A 22,626-nucleotide genomic window follows, 5' to 3' on the forward strand; every position below is an offset into this window, starting at 1 on the left:
TCACTCTGCAGAAGTCATCTTGGGCATAGCATAGAGTGCTCTCTCAGCAGATATGTTGTTAAGCACATGCAAATGCTGGGTACTGTGATAGGTGCTAGGTGTTTGTTTCATGAAAACATGAAAAGAGTACAGTCCAGTGAGGGAGAAAGACATATGAATACATGATCACAATAGAATTAGCACTGCTAGAACAGGGGAATTCAGTGTGTTATGAGAGCAGAGAGACAAAAACTTAGGAAATGTCAAGATAGTCTTCCAGTGGGCCACATTCAGACCAAATCTTTTTTTTTTTTCCCGAGATGGAGTCTCGCTCTGTTGCCCAAGCTACAGTGCAGTGGCGCAATCTTGGCTCACCGCAATCTCCACCTCCCAGGTTCAAGCGATTCTCCTGCCTCAGCCTCCTAAGTAGCTGGGATTACAGTTGCCTGCCACCATGCCTGGCTAATTTTTGTATTTTTAGTAGAGATGGGGTTTCACCATCTTGGCCAAGTTGGTCTCAAACTGCTGACCTCAAGTGATGCACCTGCCTCAGCCTCCCAAAGAGTTGGGATTACAGGCGTGAGCCACCGCCCCTGGCTTAGGGCAAATCTTAAAAAGCGAGAAATCCAGGAAGAGGAAACAGCAAGTGAAAAGGTATAGAGAGAAAGCATGTGGGGTGCTTGGGGTGTGGCTGAACTTCAATGTGTGTGTGTGTGTCTGTGTGTGTGCATGTGTGTGTGTATGTGTATGTGGCCCTGCCTGCATGTAGGTGTGTGTCTTTGTTGGGATATGAACCAGCACAAGCAGATGGGCCAGCCTATGAGGAGCCCTGATGCCATGTCAAGGGGTTTACATTTGAGTCATCCACTTACCCATACCACAGACAAGCTACACAGTTGGGATGAATATCTGCTGCTTATGTCATCCTCTTCCTTTCCAAGATCACAGTCATAATCTCACATCATGAGTAATGGGAAATGTGAGACTGCCACTGGTCTATTTTCTTAAAAACATCATTTGTGTGATCAACATAAAAACTCCCTGGCTCCCTTGAGCACAAGGAATGAAGGCGGGTTTGGGTAGCAGAATGCTCACAAGGGGAACAATTTAAATTTCCAAACTGAGAAGTCCCCAGAAGGTGTGAAAAAGGAAACATAAGTAGCATGTCCTGTCAACACATTGTCCTCAGTGGACTTCAGGGAGAAAGTAAAAGAGAATAGATAATCTGCCATGAACCTTAAACCCTGGTGAATGACCCTGAAGGGAAATTCCACACTCTGCAGCTGTGACTCCCACCCAGGCTGATGGATGTGAAGGGCTCAGATCAGTTTACATTTAGGTGAAGTGGCCTTCCCAAATTACACAGGAAGTTCTAGGAGGCCCTGTGATATTAATGTGTGGACCTGTAATGTCTACTTTGTATTTCTCCTATAAACAATATACAGTATTCCAAAACATCTAGATTCATGGATTTACATATCAGCTTTTATGACTCCCAAATTTTTATCTCTAGGCCTAACTGTTTCCATGAATTCCAGACCTGTACATCCAGTGCCTCCTGTTTACCTTCCCTTGGATGGTTTTATTGCACTTTCATTGTCAAACTCAACATGTTCAGATCCTAACTCCTGATTTTCCTCGCTAAACCTGTGTACACATTCCTCAAAATCCACCATTCATCTGGTTGCTCAGGAAATAAACAAAGGAGTTGTCCATTCTCTCTCACCCTACATTCAATTCATCAGCAAACCCTGTCAGTTCTACCAGCAAGAATATTCAGAGTGTGAACACCTCTAACACCACTATTACCACCATAGACCAAACCACCATTATCTTTCATCTGGATACTGCAGGAGCCTCTTAACTTCCTCTTCACTTCCTCTCTTGCTCTGCTGTAGTCTAGGCCGGGGGTCAGCAAGTTTTTTTCTGTAAAAGGTCTGACAGTAAATATTTTAGGCTTTGCTTTGCTAACCACATGGTCTCTGTCAACTCAACCACTCAGCTCTGTGTTATAGCTTGAGAGCAGCCGTAGACAACACATAAACAAATGAGCATAGCTATATTCCAGTAAAACTTTATCAATGGCACTGAAATTTGATTTTTTTTTTTTTTTTTGAGATGGAGTCTTGCTCAGCCGTCCAGGCTGGAGTGCAGTGGTGTGATCTCAGCTCACTGCAACCACCATCTCCCGGGTTCAAGCAATTCTCTCATCTCAGCCTCCCAAGCAGCTGGGATTACAGGCACTTGCCATCATGCCCGACTAATTTTTGTATTTTAGTAGAGATGGGGTTTCACTATGTTGGCTAGGCTGGTCTTGAACTCCTGACCTCAGGTGATCCGCCCGCCTTGCCCTCCCAAAGTGTTAGGATTACAGGCGTAAGCCACCACGCCCCGGCCTGAAATTTGAATTTCATATGATTTTTACATAGCACAAAATATTTTTGATTTTTTTTCAACCATCTAAAAATGTAAAACCCATTCTTAGCTCATGGGCTTTCTAAAAAAGGTAGTGGCTGAATTTCGTCCATGGGCTGTAGTTTGCAGATTCTTGATCTAAGGTTAAGCCAGCAGCCAATGATCTTTCTTTTTTTTTTGGAGATAGAGTCTCACTCTGCCGCCCAGGCTGGAGTGCAGTGGTGTGATCTTGCCTCACTGCAACCTCCACCTCCTGGGTTCAAGCGATTCCCCGCTTTAGCCTCCTGAGTAGCTGGGATTACAGGCACGTGCCACCATGCCCAGCTAATTTTTGTATTTTTAGTAGAGACGGGGTTTCACCATGTTGGTCAGGCTGGCCGCCTCAGCCTCCCAAAGTGCTGGGATTACAGGCGTGAGCCACCGCACCCAGACTTTTTTTTTTTTTTTTTTTTTTTTTTTAAAGAGAAGGTCTTGCTCTGTCACCCCGGCTGGGATGCAGTGGTGAAATCTCGGCTTACTACAGCCTTGAACTCCTGGGCTCATGTGATCCTCCTGGCTTCAGCATTCTGAGTAGCTGAGACTACCGGCACATACTACCATGCCTGGCTAATTTTTCAATTTTTTTGTAGAGATGATGTCTTGTTATGTTGCCCAGGCTGGTCTCCAACTCCTAGCCTCAGGTGATCCTCCCACCTCAGCATCCCAAAGTGTTGAGATTACAGGTGTGAGCCACCGTGCCCAGCCCCTCTCTCCCTCCCTCCCGCCTTCCCTTCTTTCTTTCTTTCTTCCTTCCTCCCTTCCTTCCTTTCTTCTCTCCCTTTCTCCCTCTCTCCCTCTCCCTCCCTCCTTCCTTCCCTCTCTCTTTCCTTTTTTTTCTTTCCTTTTTTTCTTTCCTTTTCTTTCTTTCTTTCTTTCTTTCTTTCTTTCTTTCTTTCTTTCTTTCTTTCTTTCTTTCTTTCTTCTTTCTTTCTTTCTTTCTTTCTTTCTTTCTTTCTTTCTTTCTTCTTTCTTTTTCTTTCTTTTTCTTCCTTCCTTTCTCTTTCTTTCTCTTTCTTTCTTTTCGTTCTTTCATTCTTTCTTTTCTTCTTTATTGAGATATATTTCACATATTATAAAACTTACCCATTTAAAGCATGCAATTCAGTGGCTTTTAGTCTATTAATAGAATCAAGCAACCATCACCACAATCTATTTCAATATCCCTAAAAGAAAGCCTGTACCCATTAACAGTCACTGCTCATTCTCCATTCTCACTCATCCATCCTTCCTACTCTGAGCCCCAGCCCTAGGAAGCCACTTATCTACCTGTTGTCTCTATAAATTTGCCTATTCTGCACATTTTAGATAAATAGAATCATACAATATGTGGTGCTATTTTATTTATTTATTTGTTTGTTTGTTATAGAGATGGGGTTTCGTCATGTTGCCCAGGCTGGTCTTGAACTCCTAAGCTCAAGTGATCCACCCACCTTGGTCTCCCAAAGTGCTGGGATTATAGGCATGAGCCACCGCACCCAGCTGTGTCTATCTTCTATACACATAATCATACAAAAGGACTGTTTCTTTCACTTAGCTGATTTTTTTTTCGTTTAGCATTTTATATATACATATACATATATATATATATATAGAGAGAGAGAGAGAGAGAGAAAGACAGGGTCTTGCTTTTGTCATTCAGGCTGGAACACAGTGGTGCAAACACGATTCATTGCAGCCTTGACCTCCCTGGCTCAAGCGATCCTCCTGCCTCAGCCTTCCAAGTAGTTGGGACTATAGGCATGAGCCATCATGCCTAGCTAAATTTCTTTTTTAATTTTTTGTAGAGACGGAATCTCACTTTGTTGCCCAGGCTGGTCTCGAACTTCTGGCTTCAAGCAATCCTCCCGCCTCAGCCTCCAAAAGCTACCTATAACATTTAGAATAAATCCTGTGTCTTCACCATGGCTTTCAAGGTTCTACAAGATCTGGCTTACTCTGACCTCACTGTCAACCTTTGACATCTCCCTACCTCTCACTGTACTTTACAATGGCCTCCAAGTGGGCCAAAGAGTCACTATAACCTCAGGGTATTAGTGTTTAACTACTCCTTTTTTTTTTTTTTTTTTTTTTTTGAGATAGTCTCACTCTGTTATCTAGGCTGGAGTGCAGTGGCGCAATCTCAGCTCCCTGCAACCTCCACATCCTGGATTCAAGTGATACTCCTGCCTTAGCCTCCAGAGCAGCTAGGATTACAGGCATGAGCCACCATGCCCAGCTAATTTTTTGTGTTTTGTTTGTTTGTTTGTTTTTGAGATGGAGTCTCGCTCTGTTGCCCAGGCTGAAGTGCAGTGGCACGATCTCGGCTCACTGTAACCTCTACCTCCGGGGTTCAAGCGATTCTTCTGCCTCAGCCTCCCGAGTAGCTGGGATTATAGGCGTGCATCACCATGCCTGGCTAATTTTTGTATTTTTAGTTGAGATGGGGTTTCACCATGTTGGCCAGGCTGGTCTTGAACTCCTGACCTCATGATCGCCTGCCTTGGCCTCCCAAAGTGCTGGGATTACAGGCGTGAGCCACCACGCCCAGCTACTTTTTTTGTTTTTTAGCAGAGATGGGGTTTCTCTATGTTGGCCAGGCTGGTCTCCAACTCTGGCCTCAAGTGATCTACCCACCTCGGACTCCCAAAGTGCTGGGATTATAGGTGTGAGCCACCGCGTCTGGCCTAACTATTCCTAATGTCTGTAAGTTCTTTCCCCAGATACTTATATGCCTTACCCCTTTGCCCCTTTTTCATTCAGATTTCTGCTCAAATGTTGCCTTGTCAATGAGGCCTGTCTGATCACTGTTTTCTTATTTAAGTATTTATTGACAAGGTCTAACTCTGTCACCCTGGCCGAAGTGCAGTGGTGCAAATACGGCTCACTGTGGCCTCAAACTCCTGGGCTCAAGCAATCCTCCCACCTCAGTCTCCTGAGTAGCTGGGACCACAGGCACGCACCATCACGTCTGGCTAATTAATTTTTTTTTTTTTTTTTTTTTTTTTTTGTAGAGACGGGGTTTTGCCATGTTGCCCAGGCTGCTCTTGTCCTGGACTTAAGAGATCCTCCTGCCTCGGCCTCCCGAAGTGTTGTGATTGCAGGTGTGAGACACCATGCCCAGCCTCTGATCACTCAGTACAGGAGTCACTTCCCTGGCTCCAGTCACTTGCTATCCCCTTACCCTTCTTGCTGCATACTACACATCTGAATATTAAAAGACAAGCAGATTCAATGTGAATGTTTTATTCTTTCAACTAAGTTCTAGTACTATAAGGACAGTAAAACAATGATATACTGGGGAAAATGTAGCAATATACATTTGCTTAAAAGACTGATTGAATAAGCAAAAACTACAAAAAAAAAAAAGAGAAAAAAGAAAATCATATAAACACAATCTGAAATTCCAAGAAGTCCTGGAATACAGAAATGCCCTCCTCCTTCATTACATAGGAAGCACTGTTTTGTTTTCATAGCATATATCTCTACCTGACATTGTACAGCTATAGGCTTCACTCCTGTATCTCCAGAACTTGGTGTAAGTTTGGTGCTCAATATACAATAAGACACTAATAAACAGCAAGTGTATCCTTTGGAGGCCACAACTACGGGCTAGGGGTGGGGGTTGGGTGGGCAGGTGGAGTTGGGGGATGTGGGGAATGGGGAGGGGTGGAGAGCAGAGCAGCAGCATGAGCCTGGGTGCCTGTCCTCCAGAAGCTTCCCATCTTGTGCTGATTGGTGGTCATTCTACATGGCTTTCCATCAAAGCCTACTATGTCACAGATAATTCTGAGTAGAATATGCATTTGTTGAGTGCATGGGAACCTTAGTTAGCAGGAGAAAAAGTCCCATTTTTATTGTTAGGGGCTAAATCTGAAAGACACTATGGTAAGGAGTACTAACATTTTAGAACAGTTTAGATATATGCTGCCCAATATGGTAGCCACTAGCCACGTATGATTATTGACTACTTGAAATGTGACAGTCTGAGACCCAGCATAGTGGCTCACATCTGTAATCCCAGTAATTTGGGAGGCCAAGGTGGGCAGATTGCTTGAGGCCAGGAGTTTGAGACCAGCCTGGCCAACATAACAAAACCCCATCTCCACTAAAAATACAAACATTAGCCAGGCGTGGTGCTGCACACCTGTATTCCCAGCTACTCGGGAGGCTGAGGCATGAGAATCTCTTGAATAAGGAAACGGAGGTTGCAGTGAGCCAAGATAGCACCACTGCGCTCTCGCCTGGGCGACAGAGTGAGACTCTGTCTCAAAAAAAACAATAAAAAAAAGAAAGAAAGAAGTGTGACAGTCTGAATCTGAGATGTGCTGTAAGTATAAAACACATAACAGATTTTGAACGCAGTACAAGGAATGTAAAATTTCTCAATTTCTAAATATTGATTACATGTTGAAATAACATTCTGAATATATTTAATAATGCTTTGAATACATAGTTAATATTTTGAGTATAATAATATATTATTAAATTGACGTCATCTGTTTCTTTTTACTGTTTTAGATGCAGCTGTAGAAAATTTAAAATTACATAAGTGGCCCACATACATGGCTCACATTATATTTTTATTGGATCATCCTATGTTTTCCCCAAAGCCCACAGGAATAATGCCTGGAACCCAGAATGCTCTTCATAAATATTGGGTGAATGCATTAAGTTGGGCTGCCTGAGTAGGGTCTAAAGACTAAGAATTGGCAAATTCCAATTTCTCCAAGCAAAGTGTTTGCTCATTTAGTAAAAAAATCTGAGTATCTGATAGGCCTTAGCAGTGGCAAAGTGGTGGAAATGTGTGAAGCTGTTGATTAGCTTGAGGCGACTGTTGGTTCCCAGCTGTATTTACACTCTGCTTCAAGAAATAAACACCATTTCAGTTGGGCCAACTCAAATATTTATTTCTTTGAAAACACCATTTCCAAAGTGTAAGCACTTGTTTTACAGTCTTTTTTAGGGAGGCAGATCCACATGATTCTTCAAATACTTCTACTCCTCACACAACGTGGAACTTTGGAATTGGACCAACCCATTGGCTTCTGAGGTGCAGCCTCCCATTTAGAAGCTGCCTGTGGCTGGACATGGTGGTTCATGTTTGTAATCTCAGCACTTTGGGAGGCCAAGGTGGGCGGATAACTTGAGCTCAGGAGTTCAAGACTAGCCTGGCCAACATGGTGAAACCCTGTCTCTACTGAAAACACAAAAATTAGCCGGGTGTGGTGGCACAAGCCTGTAATCCCACCACTTGAAGCCTTAGGAAGGAGAATTGCTTGAACTCAGGAGGCGGAGGTTGCAGTGAGCCGAGATAGCGCCATTGCACTCCAGCCTGAGACAGAGCAAGACTCTATCTCAAAAAAAAAAAAAAAAAAAAAGCTGCTTCCTTGATATATTTTGATTCAATTTGGGAAGTGAAGACAGCAAAGGGGTTAAAGGGCTTAATACACTGTACAATAGGCTTGTATTCTTTAAAATGTTCTTTAAAAAATTGCCTTGATCTCTGATTTTCTGCAACAAGTAAGTTACTCCCTCCCTTCTACCTCAAAATGATGCCTTGGCATAGAGTCGTCAGCAATCCTGTCATGACAGGCCATTTAAGTGGTTTTGAAGCCACTTGTAAACAATTCTAGTACTCCATTCCTGGGGCAGTTGGAAAAAAACAATTAAATTCAAGAAGGTAGCTTGAAAAAGAAAACTAAAAAAAATACAGCAACTTGCCTGGGAATATATTAAGAATTTGTAGGTGAGGCGCGGTGGCTCACGCCTATAATCCTAGCACTTTGGGAGGCTGAGGTGGGTGGATAACCTGGGGTCAGGAGTTCGAGACCAGCCTGGCCAACATGGTGAAACCCCATCTCTACTAAATACAAAAATTAGCCGGGTGTGGTGGCGGGTGCCTGTAATCTCAGCTACTCAGGAGGCTGAGGCAGGAGAATCACTTGAACCCGGGAGGCGGAAGTTGCAGTGAGCCGAGATTGCACCATTGCACTCCAGCCTGGGTGACAAGAGTGAAAGTCCATCGCAAAGGAAAAAAAAAAAGAATTTCTGATTTCCAAATATAGAATGACTTTTAAGAGAAAACACTGAATTATTTAGTAAGAAGCATCCATAAAAACATACACTATGAAATGTTCTCATTCCTCTTTGGCCCAGATACGCATGGTCTATTTCAATTTTCTTCTAAAAAGTGTTGAGGTGCAGTTGGTAGTTCACTGAGCTACACTGCAGCTTGTCAGGTTAGTGCTGATAGAGATGGAATAAACAACTTGTACAGACGGTAGGAATAATACGGAGGATGGTCAATGGTCCTTCCCAGTTGTAATATTTAGTTCTTCCAGGTTAAAAAGAATTGTTCAAAAACTACTGAATAAACTACTTAAGATCAGTCACAGAAATGATTTCTGTGGCTTGGAGAAAAATTAGGAAGGAAAGGTAATGTTTTTTGGCAGTACTTTAATGGTTTATAAGTAAAGGTATTTAAAGCTTTTATAATAATAATAATAATAATAAAGTTTCTTGGAAGACAAAGAAGTGATGGTAAAGGAAAGATTCTGCAGAACTTGTTTTTTTTTCTCTCTCTCTTGACATTTGGCCCAAGATGAGAACTTTTTGCTTTGCTGTAAATGCATCTTGTGTACCTAACAGGCACAATGAGAGGTGATATTCTTGATAAATCTTTTAGATTTTAAATCTCAGACGTGATGTACATAGCAAATCCTAAAATGTCTAAAGTGTTCTCCTTTTAAGATTCAAAAAACAAAAACAAGAAGCAGCTTAATACAGGATTTTCAAGAGCCAGGGGCACCCTCTCAGTGGATAGTAAATCCCATTCTGGGTCCATGGTGGCTGCTAGTATAACTAAAGCACAGTTGGGATGAAATCATTTATTAAGAATATGTAGGCTGGGTGTGGTGGCTCATGCCTGTAATCCCAGCTCTTAGGGAGGCCAAGGGAGCACTAAAGGAGGCCAATTAGAGAGGATAACTTGAGCCCAGGAGTTCAAGACCAATCTGGGCAACATGGAAAGGATTAGCTGGGCATGGTGGCATGCACCTGTGTTCCCAGCTACTCAGAGGGACTGAGGTGGGAGGCGGGAAGATCCTTTGGGCTTGGGAGGTAGAGGTTGCAGTGAGCTGTGGTTGCAACAGACACCCTGTCTCAAAAAAACAAAAGCAGGTAATTTCAGTGTATTGTTTTTTACTTTTTTTTTCCTTTTTACTCACCCCTATACTAATGAGGAAATTATTTATTACTTTAACACACTTATTACATTTGCCCATTAAGAGGGTCATCTCAGCAACCAATATATAACAGGAAACAACATTTAGTGATGTAAAGCCATGTTACTGATCCATCACTCCCAGAAAACAAGAGCATCTTACCTGCAGCAAAGGCATCAGCTGCAAACCCAATGCTTGCTCATACAGCAAGTTCAGTTCTGCACAACTGGAGAAGGAGAGTTTGGAGGTGTAGAGGTAATAGTGGACGTGCCTAAATGTGGAACCATCTCTGTCAATAAATAGCCTCTGGCTTTCTGAAGAAGTCAAGGCTGAAGCCTCTTTCCACAGCAGGGAGTCTGGAAACTGAGAGAGTTTGCTTCTGGGAACCGAGAAATGCCAGCCCCCTACGTTGAAATGAAACAAGTCCTCTGATGATTCATGAGACATGCCAAACTCCTCCTAAAGGGGGAATGAAAGAGAGATCTATGCAAGAAAAAGAAATAAAAAGGCATCCAGATTGAAAAGGTAGAAATAAACTATCTCTGTTTGCTGATGACATGATCTAGTATGTAAAAAATCCTAAGGAATTCACCAGAAAACTATCAGAAATGAGTCCAGGCCAGGCATGGTGGTTCACACCTGTAATCCAAGCACTTTGGGAGCCTGAGGTGGGAAGATGGCTTGAGACCAGGAGTTTGAGGCTGCAGTGAGCTATGATTGTAACACTGTACTCTGGCCTAACAGAGCAAGATCCTATCTCAAAAAAGAAAAACAAACAGAACAAACAACAACAACACACAAAAATGAGCCCAACAAGTTTGAAAGATGCAGAGCAGGCCGGGCGCGGTGGCTCAAGCCTGTAATCCCAGCACTTTGGGAGGCTGAGACGGGCGGATCACGAGGTCAGGAGATCGAGACCATCCTGGCGAACATGGTGAAACCCCGTCTCTACTAAAAAATACAAAAAAAAAACTAGCTGGGCGAGGTGGCAGCGCCTGTAGTCCCAGCTACTCGGGAGGCTGAGGCAGGAGAATGGTGTGAACCCGGGAGGCGCAGCTTGCAGTGAGCCGAGATCCGGCCACTGCACTCCAGCCTGGGCGACAGAGCAAGACTCTGTCTCAAAAAAAAAAAAAAAAAAAAAAAAAAAAAAAGAAAGATGCAGAGCAATATTAAAAAATGTTGTATTTTTATACTTTAGTAATGAACAATCTGAAGGTGAAATTAAGAAAACAATTCAATTCCATTTACAATAGCATCAAAAATAACATACTTAGGAATAAATTTAACAAAAGAATGAAATACATGTACACTGAAAACTTCAAAACATTGTGAAAATTTAAAAGACCTAAATAAATGAAAAAATACTTGATGCTCATGGATTGGAAGATTTGATATCGTTAAGATGACAATAGTCTTCCAGATTTACAAATTCAACACAATCTCTGTGAAAATCCTGACTCTTTGCAAAAATTGAAAAGCTGATGCTAAAATTCATATGAACATACAAGGGACCCAGAATAGCTAAAAAAGTCTTGAAAAAAGGAAAATAATGTTTAAGAAGTCACATTTCCCACTTTTTTTTTTTTTTTTTGTAAAGGCAGACTGCCACATGCAGTGCCTTATTAGGATGTGTCTGAAGTCTTGGAAGCTTGACTACCCTACGTGCTCCTACAATGGACTTTGAGAACTTGTTTGGAGGTTCTAGCTAAGAAGAGCAGATACTTGTATACCCTTGACTGAAGACTGGTCCTCCTTTATTGGGGATGGTCGTCCTCTTTGACTGAGCATGCAGCTTCAGGAGGGATGCACATGGAGCAGTGAGGGAAGACGGGGGACACCCACCTAGCCAGCCAGATCAGCCAAATCAACCCTGGCAATCAATGAAGTGACAGATGTCACAGCCAGATCGCCCTCACATCCCCCACTTTTAAAACTTATTACAGGCCGGGCGGGGTGGCTCACGCCTGTAATCCCAGCACTTTTGGAGACCGAGGCGGGCAGATCACGAGGTCAGGAGATCAAGACCATCCTGGATAACATGGTGAAACCCCGTCTCTACTAAAAATACAAAAAAATTGGCCGGGCATGGTGGCGGGCGCCTGTAGTCCCAGCTACTCAGGAGGCTGAGATAGGAGAATGGCGTGAACCCGGGAGGTGGAGCTTGCAGTGAGCCGAGATTGCGCCACTGCACTCCAGCCTGGGCGACAGAGTGAGACTCCGTCTCAAAAAAAAAAAAAAACTTATTACAAAGCTAGATCAAGACAGTGTGCTACTGGCATAAGGATAAATATAAAGATAAGTGGAATAGAATTGAGAGTACAGAATAAAACCCTTATATTTATGATCAATTGAATTTTGATAAGTGATTCAAGATGATTCAATGGATAAAGAATAGTCCTTATAAAAAGTGGTGCTGGGACAACTGCCCATCCATATGCATAAAATATAATAACAATAATAATAAAGTTGGACACCTACCTCACCCCACAGACAAAAATTAGCTCCAAGTGAAACACAGACTTAAAACTATAAAATCCTTTTTAACCCACAGAAATGGAACAAAATATTTGCAAATCATTTGTCTGATAAAGAATTTGTTTTTAGAATATATAAAGAACTCATAAACTCAATAATAAAAAGACAACCAAATTCGAAAATTGGCCAAGCATCTAAATAGACATTTCTCCAAAGAATATATACAAATGACCAATAGCACGAAAAAAGATGCTCAACATCCTTAGTCATCAGAAAAATGCAAATCAAAACCCACAACAAAATGCTACTTCACACCCATTAGTATGGCTAGAATGAAAACAATAGATAATAACAAGTGTCGACAAAGAAACCAGGACCCCCATGCACTGCTGGTGGAGGTGTAAAATGGTGCAGGCACTTTGGAAAACAGTTTGGTGAGTCCTGAAAATGTTAAGCATGGAGTTATTCTACTATGAGCCAGCAATTCCACTCCTAGGTGTGCACTTAAGAGAAATAAAGACGTATGTCCATACCAAAATTTCTAGACTAATGTTCAAGAACATAATAGCCAAAAGGCGGGAATAAACCTAACGTCCATCAACTGACAGATGAGTAAATAAAATGTAGTATATCCATAAATGGAATACTGTTTGTCAATAAGAAGGAATGGGATGAACATGGTGGCTCGTGCTTGTAATCCCAGCACTTTGGGAGATTGAGGCAGGAGATTCGCTTGAGCCCAGGAGTTTGAGGCTGCAGTGAGCTGTGATCATGCCATTGCACTCCAGCCCGGGCGACAGAGCGAGGCACATCTCTAAAAACATAAAAAATAAAAAGGAATGAAGTACTGATACATGATAACAACATGGATGAAACTTGAAACATTATGCCAAGGGAAAGAAGCCAAACACAAAAAATCACATATGATTCCATCCACATGCAATGTGCAGACAACGTAAATTTCTAAAGATAGAAAATAGATTGGCCGGGCGCGGTGGCTCAAGCCTGTAATCCCAGCACTTTGGGAGGCCGAGACGGGCGGATCATGAGGTCAGGAGATTGAGACCATCCTGGCTAACACGGTGAAACCCCGTCTCTACTAAAAAATACAAAAAACTAGCCGGGCGAGGTGACGGGCGTCTGTAGTCCCAGCTACTCCGGAGGCTGAGGCAGGAGAATGGCGTAAACCGGGGAGGCGGAGCTTGCAGTGAGCTGAGATCCGGCCACAGCACTCCAGCCTGGGCGACAGAGCGAGACTCCGTCTCAAAAAAAAAAAAAAAAGAAAATAGATTAATGGTTGCCTAGGGCTGGAGAGGCTATGGGGAGATGGGGTGTGACTACTAATGAGAATTGGATTTCTTTTGGAGATGGTGAAAACGTTCTAAAATTGATTGTGATGACAGTTGCTCAACTCTGAACATACTAAAACCCACTGAATTGTACATATTAAAATGTGTGAATTATAAGGTATGTGAATTATATCTCAATAAATCTGTTAAAAAAATAGATGAAGTACTGTCCATTCTATGGAGCACATGCAGAACTCTCTTGAGATCTTACCTGCAGAGACATTACATTACTGGGGGATGAATGCTATAGATACTTTTTCATATATACAAAGGCAGCAAAGATCACTAACCTTCCTCAGCTCATTGTTAAAAGTTTAAGGTCATCTGTACATCTGTTGGACAAGAGGTTGTTGAAGAAAAATATGTATTTTTTGTTTTGAGACGGAGTCTTGCTCTGTCGCCCAGGCTGGGGTGCAGTGGCTGGATATCAGCTTACTGCAGGCTCCGCCTCCCGGGCTTACGCCATTCTCCTGCCTCAGCCTCCAGAGTAGCTGGGACGACTACAGTTGCCTGCCACTGCGCCCTGCTAGTTTTTTTGTATTTTTCAGTAGAGACGGGATTTCACCATGTTAGCCAGGATGTTCTCGATCTCCTGACCTCGTGATCCGCCCATCTCGGCCTCCCAAAGTGCTGGGATTATAGGCTTGAACCACCGCACCCGGCCGAAAAAAAATATTTTAAGGTCATCTATTTATAAGTAAATTGTCTTCTTTGCTTCAAGATGACCTAGTTTATCAATATGATGGAAAAGTAGAGAGCCATCAAACATACAAACCATCCATATCAAATTTTAAAATAAAGGGCACTACCCTTGTAAAAACATTTTTTAAAGGATAGTAAATAGTATATAGAATTTTACCTAAAAAGAACCATAAAACAATATCAAATTCTAATTAAAAATTATGCATGCTGAAGTGATGGGACTGCAATGTACTGATATCTTCAATTTATCTTGAGATGAATTTTAAAAAGACAGATTGATGGATAGATAGGATTGCTAGATGGACATGTAATAAAACAAATATGAGCAAAATGTTGATTGTGGAATGTAGATAGTGGATATATGGTGCTCACTGTACAATTCTTTCAATCTTTCTGAATGTTTATAAAATTGCATTAAGACGTTCGTGGGTGAAAAAGAGTGTTAAAGTAAGAGGTGATTACTTAAGAAAGGAAAAGCTCCCTGCTCCAGAAAGAACCTGCATTTCCTATTCTGACAGCTGAGGAAAGAAAATAAATGCATGTAAGAAAGAATGGGATGGGCATCTCTCCCACAGCAAGCCTAGTCTAAATATTCAGACATAAGGAAGAGCAATTATATATGCCACATTTGAGACTAGAAGAGTTCAAGGGGGTATTAAGAGAAAGATGACAAATTGTGAAATGACTTCATAACTGACAGAAGTAGAGCCAGAAAAATCAATCTAATGAGCTAACCTAGGATTCTAAGTCCCAGCCCTTCTAAAAGCCCTTCTACAAGTTCATGTTCAGGAAAAGGCTGAACGTGACACATGGAGTGACTAAGGGTCCCACCTAGACCAGAAAGCATAAATATGCAAGGAAGGACTCTTGATTCTGCTTGCTGTTCTCCTTAAAGGTGGCTGAGAGCTCAGTAGGGGGTGCTGAGAGTGTGCAGATGTTGGATGCCAAAGAAAACCTACTCCTCGCAGGTGATCCCCAGTTCTGGTCTCAGTTCCTCTTTTCTTGTTAAGAATAGGGTGTGACAAGAGGGTCCTGGCTCCTTCTTACATACATGTCCCATCCACAGGTGGGCTCTCAAGAAGTGCCTGCTGGAGTAAGGGTAGGGGTTAGGGATGCAGCTGTTCTTTCCCAAAGACTGCTCAGGGGCTGCTTAGTGCAGAGCTATCCCAGTCTGGGGACAGCCCTCAGTCACAGGCAAGCTTAGGGGGACCTGTGGTGCTTGAAAGACAAAAGGCTTCTTGCCAGACTGACTTCAGGAAACGGGATAGCCCTAAAGCAGTCATCCCCACCACATTACAAAGAGCTTCTCTCTTTCCCACGCTGATCCCTCTACCCCAAAGAAGCTCCGTCCAAGTAAATTTCTTCTTCTTCTTCTTGTGTTTTTTTGAGACAAGGTCTGGCTCTGTCACCCAGGTTGCCCAGGCTGGAGTGCAGTGGCGCAATCTCAGTTCACTGCAACCTCCACCTCCCGGGTTCAAGCAATTCTCCTGCCTCAGCCTCCCGAGTAGCTGGGAGTACAGGCCGTGTCACCACGCCCAACTAATTTTTGTATTTTTAGTAGAGATACGGTTTCACCATCTTGGCCAGGCTGGTCTTGAACTCCTGACCTCAGGTGATCCGCCCACCTCGGCCTACCAAAGTGCTGGGATTACAGGCGTGAGCCACCGCTCCCAGCCCGTACAACTCAATTTCTAGAGCTAGAACCGCCTCATAATCTAAAGACAGGACCACAACTCCTTAGAGCCAGGATTCCCAACCTTTCAGATCTGGAGCTCCCCATTATGCCTTAGAGTTCTGTCCCCACGCTCCAGTTCTTCAGAGCTGGATCCCCCCTTCACACACACCCTTTCCTTGCCCCAGAGTCAGCATCCCCCAGAGCTGAGATGTGAAGACCTCCCCGTCAAAGGGGCACACCCCCAGCCCTCAGACCCGGAGTTCCCCACATCCTCAGAGCCAGAACACTTCACTCCCTCAAGATCGCGTTCTTCTAACTCCTCAGAGCCAATCCCCCAAATCCTTCCCAGGTGGGGGCCCCTCGCTCTCCCCCGTTCCCCAGACCAGGTCTCTAACCACGTAGCCCTAATCCTTGGCCACAACGACCCCCATTCGCCGCTTTGGTGTTTTTGGCGCCCCCGCCAGGGCGGGCTACGTACCATGGTCTCGGCTTCAGCTGAGGGCGGACGGGCTTGTGACCCGGCCAATAACGGTTCCCGGGGTCGCGGTGGCGCGCGGGAGGTGGGGGTTGGGGGCGTGGCAGTGGGCGGGACCTGGCGCGCGCCGGGTGTTCTCGCGGGCCGCGGCAGGTGAGCGGCGGGAGGAGATGGCGGAGCAGTGGGAGCTGGACGAGGAAGGCATCCGCCGCCTGGGGGCGCTGACGCTGGAGCAGCCGGGTAGAGTGTGGCCGGGAGGTTGTGGACCGGGAACATAGGGTCAGAAGCTGTGGAAAGAGAACTGAGGTGGAAGCAGGGGAACCTGAGATAGAGGAGAGAGAACCACAGAGAAGCGGTACCTGAGGCTGAGGGGGGCGGTGGGTAACTTGAGGCAGAAGGTTAGAGGGAGGTGGAGGTGGAGGTGGAGGAACTGAAGTAACCGGGAAGTGTGGGGCAGAGCCCGAGGAGTTGAGAGAGAAGAGGGGAGTGAAGTAGGGAAGGAGAAACAAGGTTAACAGGGGACCCTGCGGCAGGTGACAGAACTGCCGGGGACGGTGGCTCACCCCTATAATCCCAGCACTTTGGGAGGCGGAGGCAGGTGGATCACCTGAGTCTGGCCAACATGGTGAAACCCCGTCTCTACTGAAATACAAAAATTAGCCGGGCGTGGTGGCTCATGTCTGTAATCCCAGCTGCTAGGGAGGCTGAGGCAGGTGAATCGCTTGAACCCGGGAGGCGGAGGTTGCAGTGAGCCGAGATCGCACCACTGCACTGCAGCCTGGGCCACAGAGAGACTCCGTCTCAAAAGTAAATAAATAAATAAATAAATAAATAAATAAATTCCTATTAGACATCCAAGTGTAGGATACCTAGTAGGCAGTTGGATATATGGATCTGGCCCTCAGAGGAGAGGTCAGGGTTAGAGATGTAAATTTTGGAGACATTAGCAATAGGTGGTATTTAAAGCCACGGGAGTGGAAGAACTCAGCTAAGGAGAGAATGTCGATGGAGAAGTGAAAGAAAGCTTAAGACTCAACCTTGGAATATTTCAGTGTTTAGAGGTTGAATAGAGGAAAAATGTGGTATCTTGGAATTTGAGAAGGGGTAGTGTATGGTAACAGCAATGGCCAACTATGCCAAATGCTATTGACAGGCTGAGCAACTTAAATGCAGAGTGTCTGTTAGATTTAGCAACATGTAACTTACTGGTGACCTTGACAGAGGGAGTTTGGGGAGAGTGGGGAGGAGGGCAACCAGATTGGAGTGGGATGAAAAAGGGAATGATATTTGAGGGGAAGAGACAGTGAAAGTAAGAACTTTTGCTGAAAATTTTAGCTGTAAAAGAGACTACAGAAATGGATGGTAGCTGAAGTGTATGTGCAGTCAAGAACAGTTATGACAGAACAGGATATATTAGAGCATGTCGGTAGTCTAATGATTAATTATTTGGTAGAGAGGGGAAAATATGTAATTATTTACTCATTTTGACTGTTAAAATAATTCAATTAATTTATTCTGTGGGTAATATAATAATTGTACAGTGAGAAGAAAGTCTTGACTCCCCCATCCCTGTCTCATAGGCCTACTTCCCCTTCCTAAAGGCAATTACTGTAACCAGTATCTTGTATAGTTTTCCAGAAATATTCTCTACATATATAAGCATATATTACTTATTTTATAATTTTATATTATGGTAATTTTCAAATATATACAAGAGTAGAGATAACAGAATAATAAACTCCATTAGCCTACCTCAACAGTTATCATCAATTCATGGCCAAGCTTCTTTCACGTTTACCTCACCTATCCTCCACTCACCCCCAAACCCCTACACTGACTATTTTGAAGCAAATTTCAAGTATATGATTTCCTCCATAAATATTTCAGTATGTAATTAATTAATTAATTAATTAATTTTATTATTTTTCAGATAGAATTTTGCTCTGTCACCCAGGCTGGAGTGCAGTGGCACAATCTTGGCTCACTGTAATCTCTGCCTCCCCATTTCAAGTGATTCTCCTGCCTCAGCCTCCCGAGTAGCTGGGACGACAGGCACCCACCACCACACCCAGCTAATTTTATATTTTTAGTAGTGACAGGGTTTTGCCATCTTGGCCAAGCTGGTCTTGAACTCCTGATCTCAAGTGATCCACCCACCTCAGCCTCCCTAAATAGAGCTGGGATTATAAGCGCAAGCCATAGCACCTGGCCAGTATGTATTTTTAAAAGATAAGATCACTTAAAAAAAATCACATATGCAACCTAAAAAATTTAACAGTAACTTCTGTTTTTGGTTTTGTTTTGTTTTTGAGATGGAGTCTGGCTCTGTTGCCCAGGCTGGAGTGCAATGGCATGATCTCAGCTCACTGCAACCTCTGCCTCCCGGGTTCAAGCAATTCTCCTGCCTCAGCTTCCTGAGTAGCTGGGATTTCAGGCATGCACCACCACGCCCGGCTAATTTTTTTGTATTTTTAGTAGAGATGGGATTTCACCATGCTTGCCAGCCTAGTCTTGAACTCCTGACCTCAAGTGACTCGGCCTCCCAAAGTGAACAGTAATTTCTTGATATCGTAAAATATCCAACTAGTGTTCTTATTTCCCCAATTGTCCTATACTTTTTTAAAATTAGAGTCCATGGCTGAGTGTGGTGGCTCATGCCTGTAATCCCAGCACTTTGGGAGGCCAAAGTGGGCAGATCTCTGGAAGCCAGGAGTTCAAGACCAGCCTGGCCAACATGGTGAAACCCCATCTCTATTAAAAATACAAAAATTAGCCAGACATGATGGCTCACACCTGTAATCCCAACTACTTGGGAGGCTGAGGCAGGAGAATCACTTGAACCTGGGAGACAGAGGTTGTAGTGAGCTGAGATCGCGCCACTGTACTCCAGCCTGGGCGACAGAGCAAGGCTCCATCTAAAAAATAAAATAAAATAAAATAAGAATTCATATATGGTCCATATATTGCAACTGGTTTATATATGTCTTAAGTCTTATTTGATCTGTAGGCTCCCCCTTTTTTTCCCTCATATTTTCAATTATTTTTGAAGAAACTGGCTTCGAAAGAGTTTACTATAACCTGAATTTTGCTCATTGCATTCCTGAGATGTTTAACATTTTCCCAAGTTCCCTGTGCTTCCTGTGAATTGGTAGTTAGATGAGGCTTAATCAGATTCAGGTTGGATTATTATTATTATTTTTTGCAAGATAATTTCATAGGTAATAGTGTATGTTTATGTTAGGAAGTATATGGTGCCTAGTGTTCTTTCTTTTTGTGATATCAGCCATTGAATATGATTACCTAAGTTAATTCATTAGGGATTGCAAAATGGTAATTGTCTATTTCTTTCATTTTTCTTCATTAACTGTAATACTTCCATAAAGAGAAATTTCCTCACATCAACTGTTTGCTTATCCTAAGGTACAGTTTGTATAGGAAAGCCAGCATAAAAGCTTGATTTTTTTTCACCTTATATACCAGCTTTCAGAATGATGATTTATTTTCTTAGCATTCTCCAAAGATGACCAGTGAGGACTGTTTTGCTTTTTCAGTATCATTATAAACTCATCGATTTAAATATATGTCTTAGGGCCAGGCATGGTGGCTCACACCTATAATCCCAGCACTTTGGGAGGCCAAGGCAGATGGATCACCTGAGGTCAGGAGTTCAAGACCAGTCTGGCTAACATGGCGAAACCTTGTCTTTACAAAAAATACAAAAAAAAAAATTAGCCTGGCATGGTGGCAGGCGCCTATAATCCCAGCTACTCAGGAGGCTGAGGCAGGAGAATCCCTTGAGCCTGGGAAGCAGAGGTTGCAGTGAGCTGAGATCACACCACTGCATTCACTGGATGAAAGAGTGAGACTCAGTCTCAATCAATCAATCAATCAATCAATCAATGTCTTAGTCCCTTTTCTCATGTCGTAACAGAATACCATAGACTGGGTAATTTATAAAGAAAAGAAGTTGATTTGGCTCATGGTTCTGGAGGCTGGGAAGTCCAAGAGCATGGTGCCAGCATCTGGTGAGGGTCATTCCATAGTGGAAGGGCAGAAGGTGCATGCATGAGATGAGAGAGAGAGAGAAAGAGAAGACTGAACTCCTTCCTTTATTAGGATAACTAACTCCCATGATAACTAACTCCACCATAACAGCATGAAGCCACCATTGACCTAATCACCTCTTAGAGGCCCCACCTCCCAGTACTGTTACATTGGCAATTACGTTTCAACATGAAAGCTGGGCATGGCGGTGGCTTACACACTTTGGGAGGCCAGGGAGGAGGATGAGGTCAGGTATTTGAGACCAGCCTGGGCAACATAGCAAGATCCTGTCTCTACAAAAAATTTAAAAATTAACTGGGTGTGGTGGTGTGGTGTACCTATAGTCCCAGCTACTCAGGAGGCTGAAGTGGAAGGATCCTCTGACCCCAGGAGTTTTAGGCTGCAGTGCACTATGATAGTGCCAGTGCACTCCAGTCTGAGTGACAGAGCAAGACCCTGTCTCTGAATAAATTAATATATTTCATCATGAGTTTTGGAGGGGACATTCAAACCATAGCAATATATTTCAATGTATGTTTTAATCCATTATAGTTATTATCATAATTGATATTCAGTTTATCCTAACTTTAGTTAATAGGTGATCTTTCTTTTTTTTTTTTTTTTTTTTGAGATGGAGTCTTGCTCTGTCGCCCAGGCCGCGCCCGGCCAATAGGTGATCTTTCAAGTTGACTCCTGAGATCTTTTTAAAAAAGTTTTATGGCTGGGTGCGGTGGCTCACACCTGTAATCCCAGCACTTTGGGAGGCCAAGGGGGGCGGATCACCTGAGGTTGGGAGTTTGAGACCAGCCTGGCCAGCATGGTGAAACCCCATCTCTACTAAAACTACAAAAATTAGCTGGGTGTGGTGGCGCATGCCTGTAATCCCAGCTACTTGGGAGGCTGAGGCAGAAGAATTGCTTGAACCCAGAAGGCAGAGGTTGCAGTGAGCCAAGATCATGCCATTGCACTCCAGTCTGGGTAATGAGAGCAAAATTCCATCTCAAAAAAAAAAAAAAAGTTTTAATTATTAGAAACATTCATTGTCATTATAAACAAGCTTTGTTAAAGGTTGTTAATTCAATTTCCAAATGAGCTGTAAATGTAATGGTTTTCATTAAAGAGACTACTTGATTTGTTGCATTTTAAAAATATATAATTCACATACTATAAAGTTCACCATTTTATTATTTATTTATTTATTTTGAGACAAGTGTCTTGCCCTATTGCTCAGGCTGGAGTGCAGTGGCCCGACCTCAGCTCAATGTAACATCTATCCCAGGTTCAAGCAATTCTCCTGCCTCAGCATCCCGAGTAGGTTGGACTGCAGGCGTGTGCCACCATACCCTGCTAATTTTTGTATTTTTAGTAGAGACAGGGTTTTACCATGTTGGCCAGGCTGGTCTCAAACTCCGGACTTCAAGTGATCCACCTGCCTCTGCCTCCCAAAGTGCTGGGATTACAGGCATGAGCCACCACTCCTGGCCCCATTTAAAAAATATATAATTCAGGGTCATTTTGTACATTTACAATGTTGTACAAGCATCATCACTATATGTATAGTTCCAGAACATTTTCATCAACCCATTAGGCAGTCACAGCTCATTTCCCACTACTCCCGGCTCCTGGCAACCACTAAACTGCTTTCTGTCTCTGTGGATTTACCTCTGCTGGGTATTTCATATCATTGGAATCAAATAATATGTAGCCTTTTCTGTCTGGCTTCTTTGACTTAGCATGGTATTTTCATTATTCATTCATATTTCAGCATGTATCAATACTTCATTCCTTTTTAAAAAAAATTAATAGACTTTATTTTTTAGAGCAGTTTTAGGTTTACAGAGAAATTGGGCATAAAGTACAGAGAGTTCTCATATACCCTTACCTCCCTTGCACCTCTCCCCACCTACCCCATTTCCCTTAATTTTAATATCTTGCATTATTGTGGTATATTACGATTTATGAACCAATATTGATGTTATTATTAACTAAAGTTCATAGTTTACATTAGCGCTCACTTTTCGTGTTGTACAATTCTATGGTTTTTGACAATTATGTTGTGTCCACCAATTTTATTTTATTTTTTTTTGAGACAGTCTTGCACTGTCTCCCAGGCTGGAGTGCAGTGGCGCCATCTCGGCTCACTGCAAGCTCAGCCTCCTGGGTTCACGCCATTCTCCTGCCTAAGCCTTCTGAGTTGCTGGGACTACAGGCGCCCACTACTGTGCCCGGCTAATTTTTTGTATTTTTAGTAGAGATGGGGTTTCACCGTGG

The 22,626-nt window shown here is 43.2% G+C and overlaps 2 protein-coding genes across 5 annotated transcripts in view; one reads left to right on the forward strand and one right to left on the reverse strand.

Moving 5' to 3' along the window:
- Positions 1–16,409, reverse strand: part of KCTD19 (potassium channel tetramerization domain containing 19) — a 38,434-nt gene extending 22,025 nt beyond the window's left edge. For 2 of the 4 annotated variants that reach the window (XM_073015458.1, XM_073015459.1), the window contains exons 1-2: positions 16,315–16,409; positions 9,798–10,094 (exon numbers count right to left, since the gene is read on the reverse strand). In XM_073015458.1, the coding sequence (XP_072871559.1) occupies positions 9,798–10,094; positions 16,315–16,317 (300 nt within the window). In that variant the 5' untranslated portion in view covers positions 16,318–16,409. Of the gene's footprint in view, positions 1–9,797; positions 10,095–15,120; positions 15,721–16,314 lie in introns of those variants that run through there. The other 2 variants (XM_038008355.2, XM_073015457.1) reach the window with 2 other exon arrangements.
- LRRC36 (leucine rich repeat containing 36) overlaps positions 16,383–22,626 on the forward strand; it is a 55,001-nt gene continuing 48,757 nt past the window's right edge. The window contains exon 1 of the mRNA XM_007993993.3: positions 16,383–16,551. Coding sequence (XP_007992184.1) covers positions 16,482–16,551 — 70 coding nt within the window. The 5' untranslated portion in view covers positions 16,383–16,481. The remainder of the gene's footprint in view (positions 16,552–22,626) is intronic.

The sequence above is a fragment of the Chlorocebus sabaeus genome, chromosome 5 (assembly GCF_047675955.1).
Source record: "Chlorocebus sabaeus isolate Y175 chromosome 5, mChlSab1.0.hap1, whole genome shotgun sequence".
Classification (NCBI taxonomy): Eukaryota; Metazoa; Chordata; class Mammalia; order Primates; family Cercopithecidae; genus Chlorocebus; species Chlorocebus sabaeus.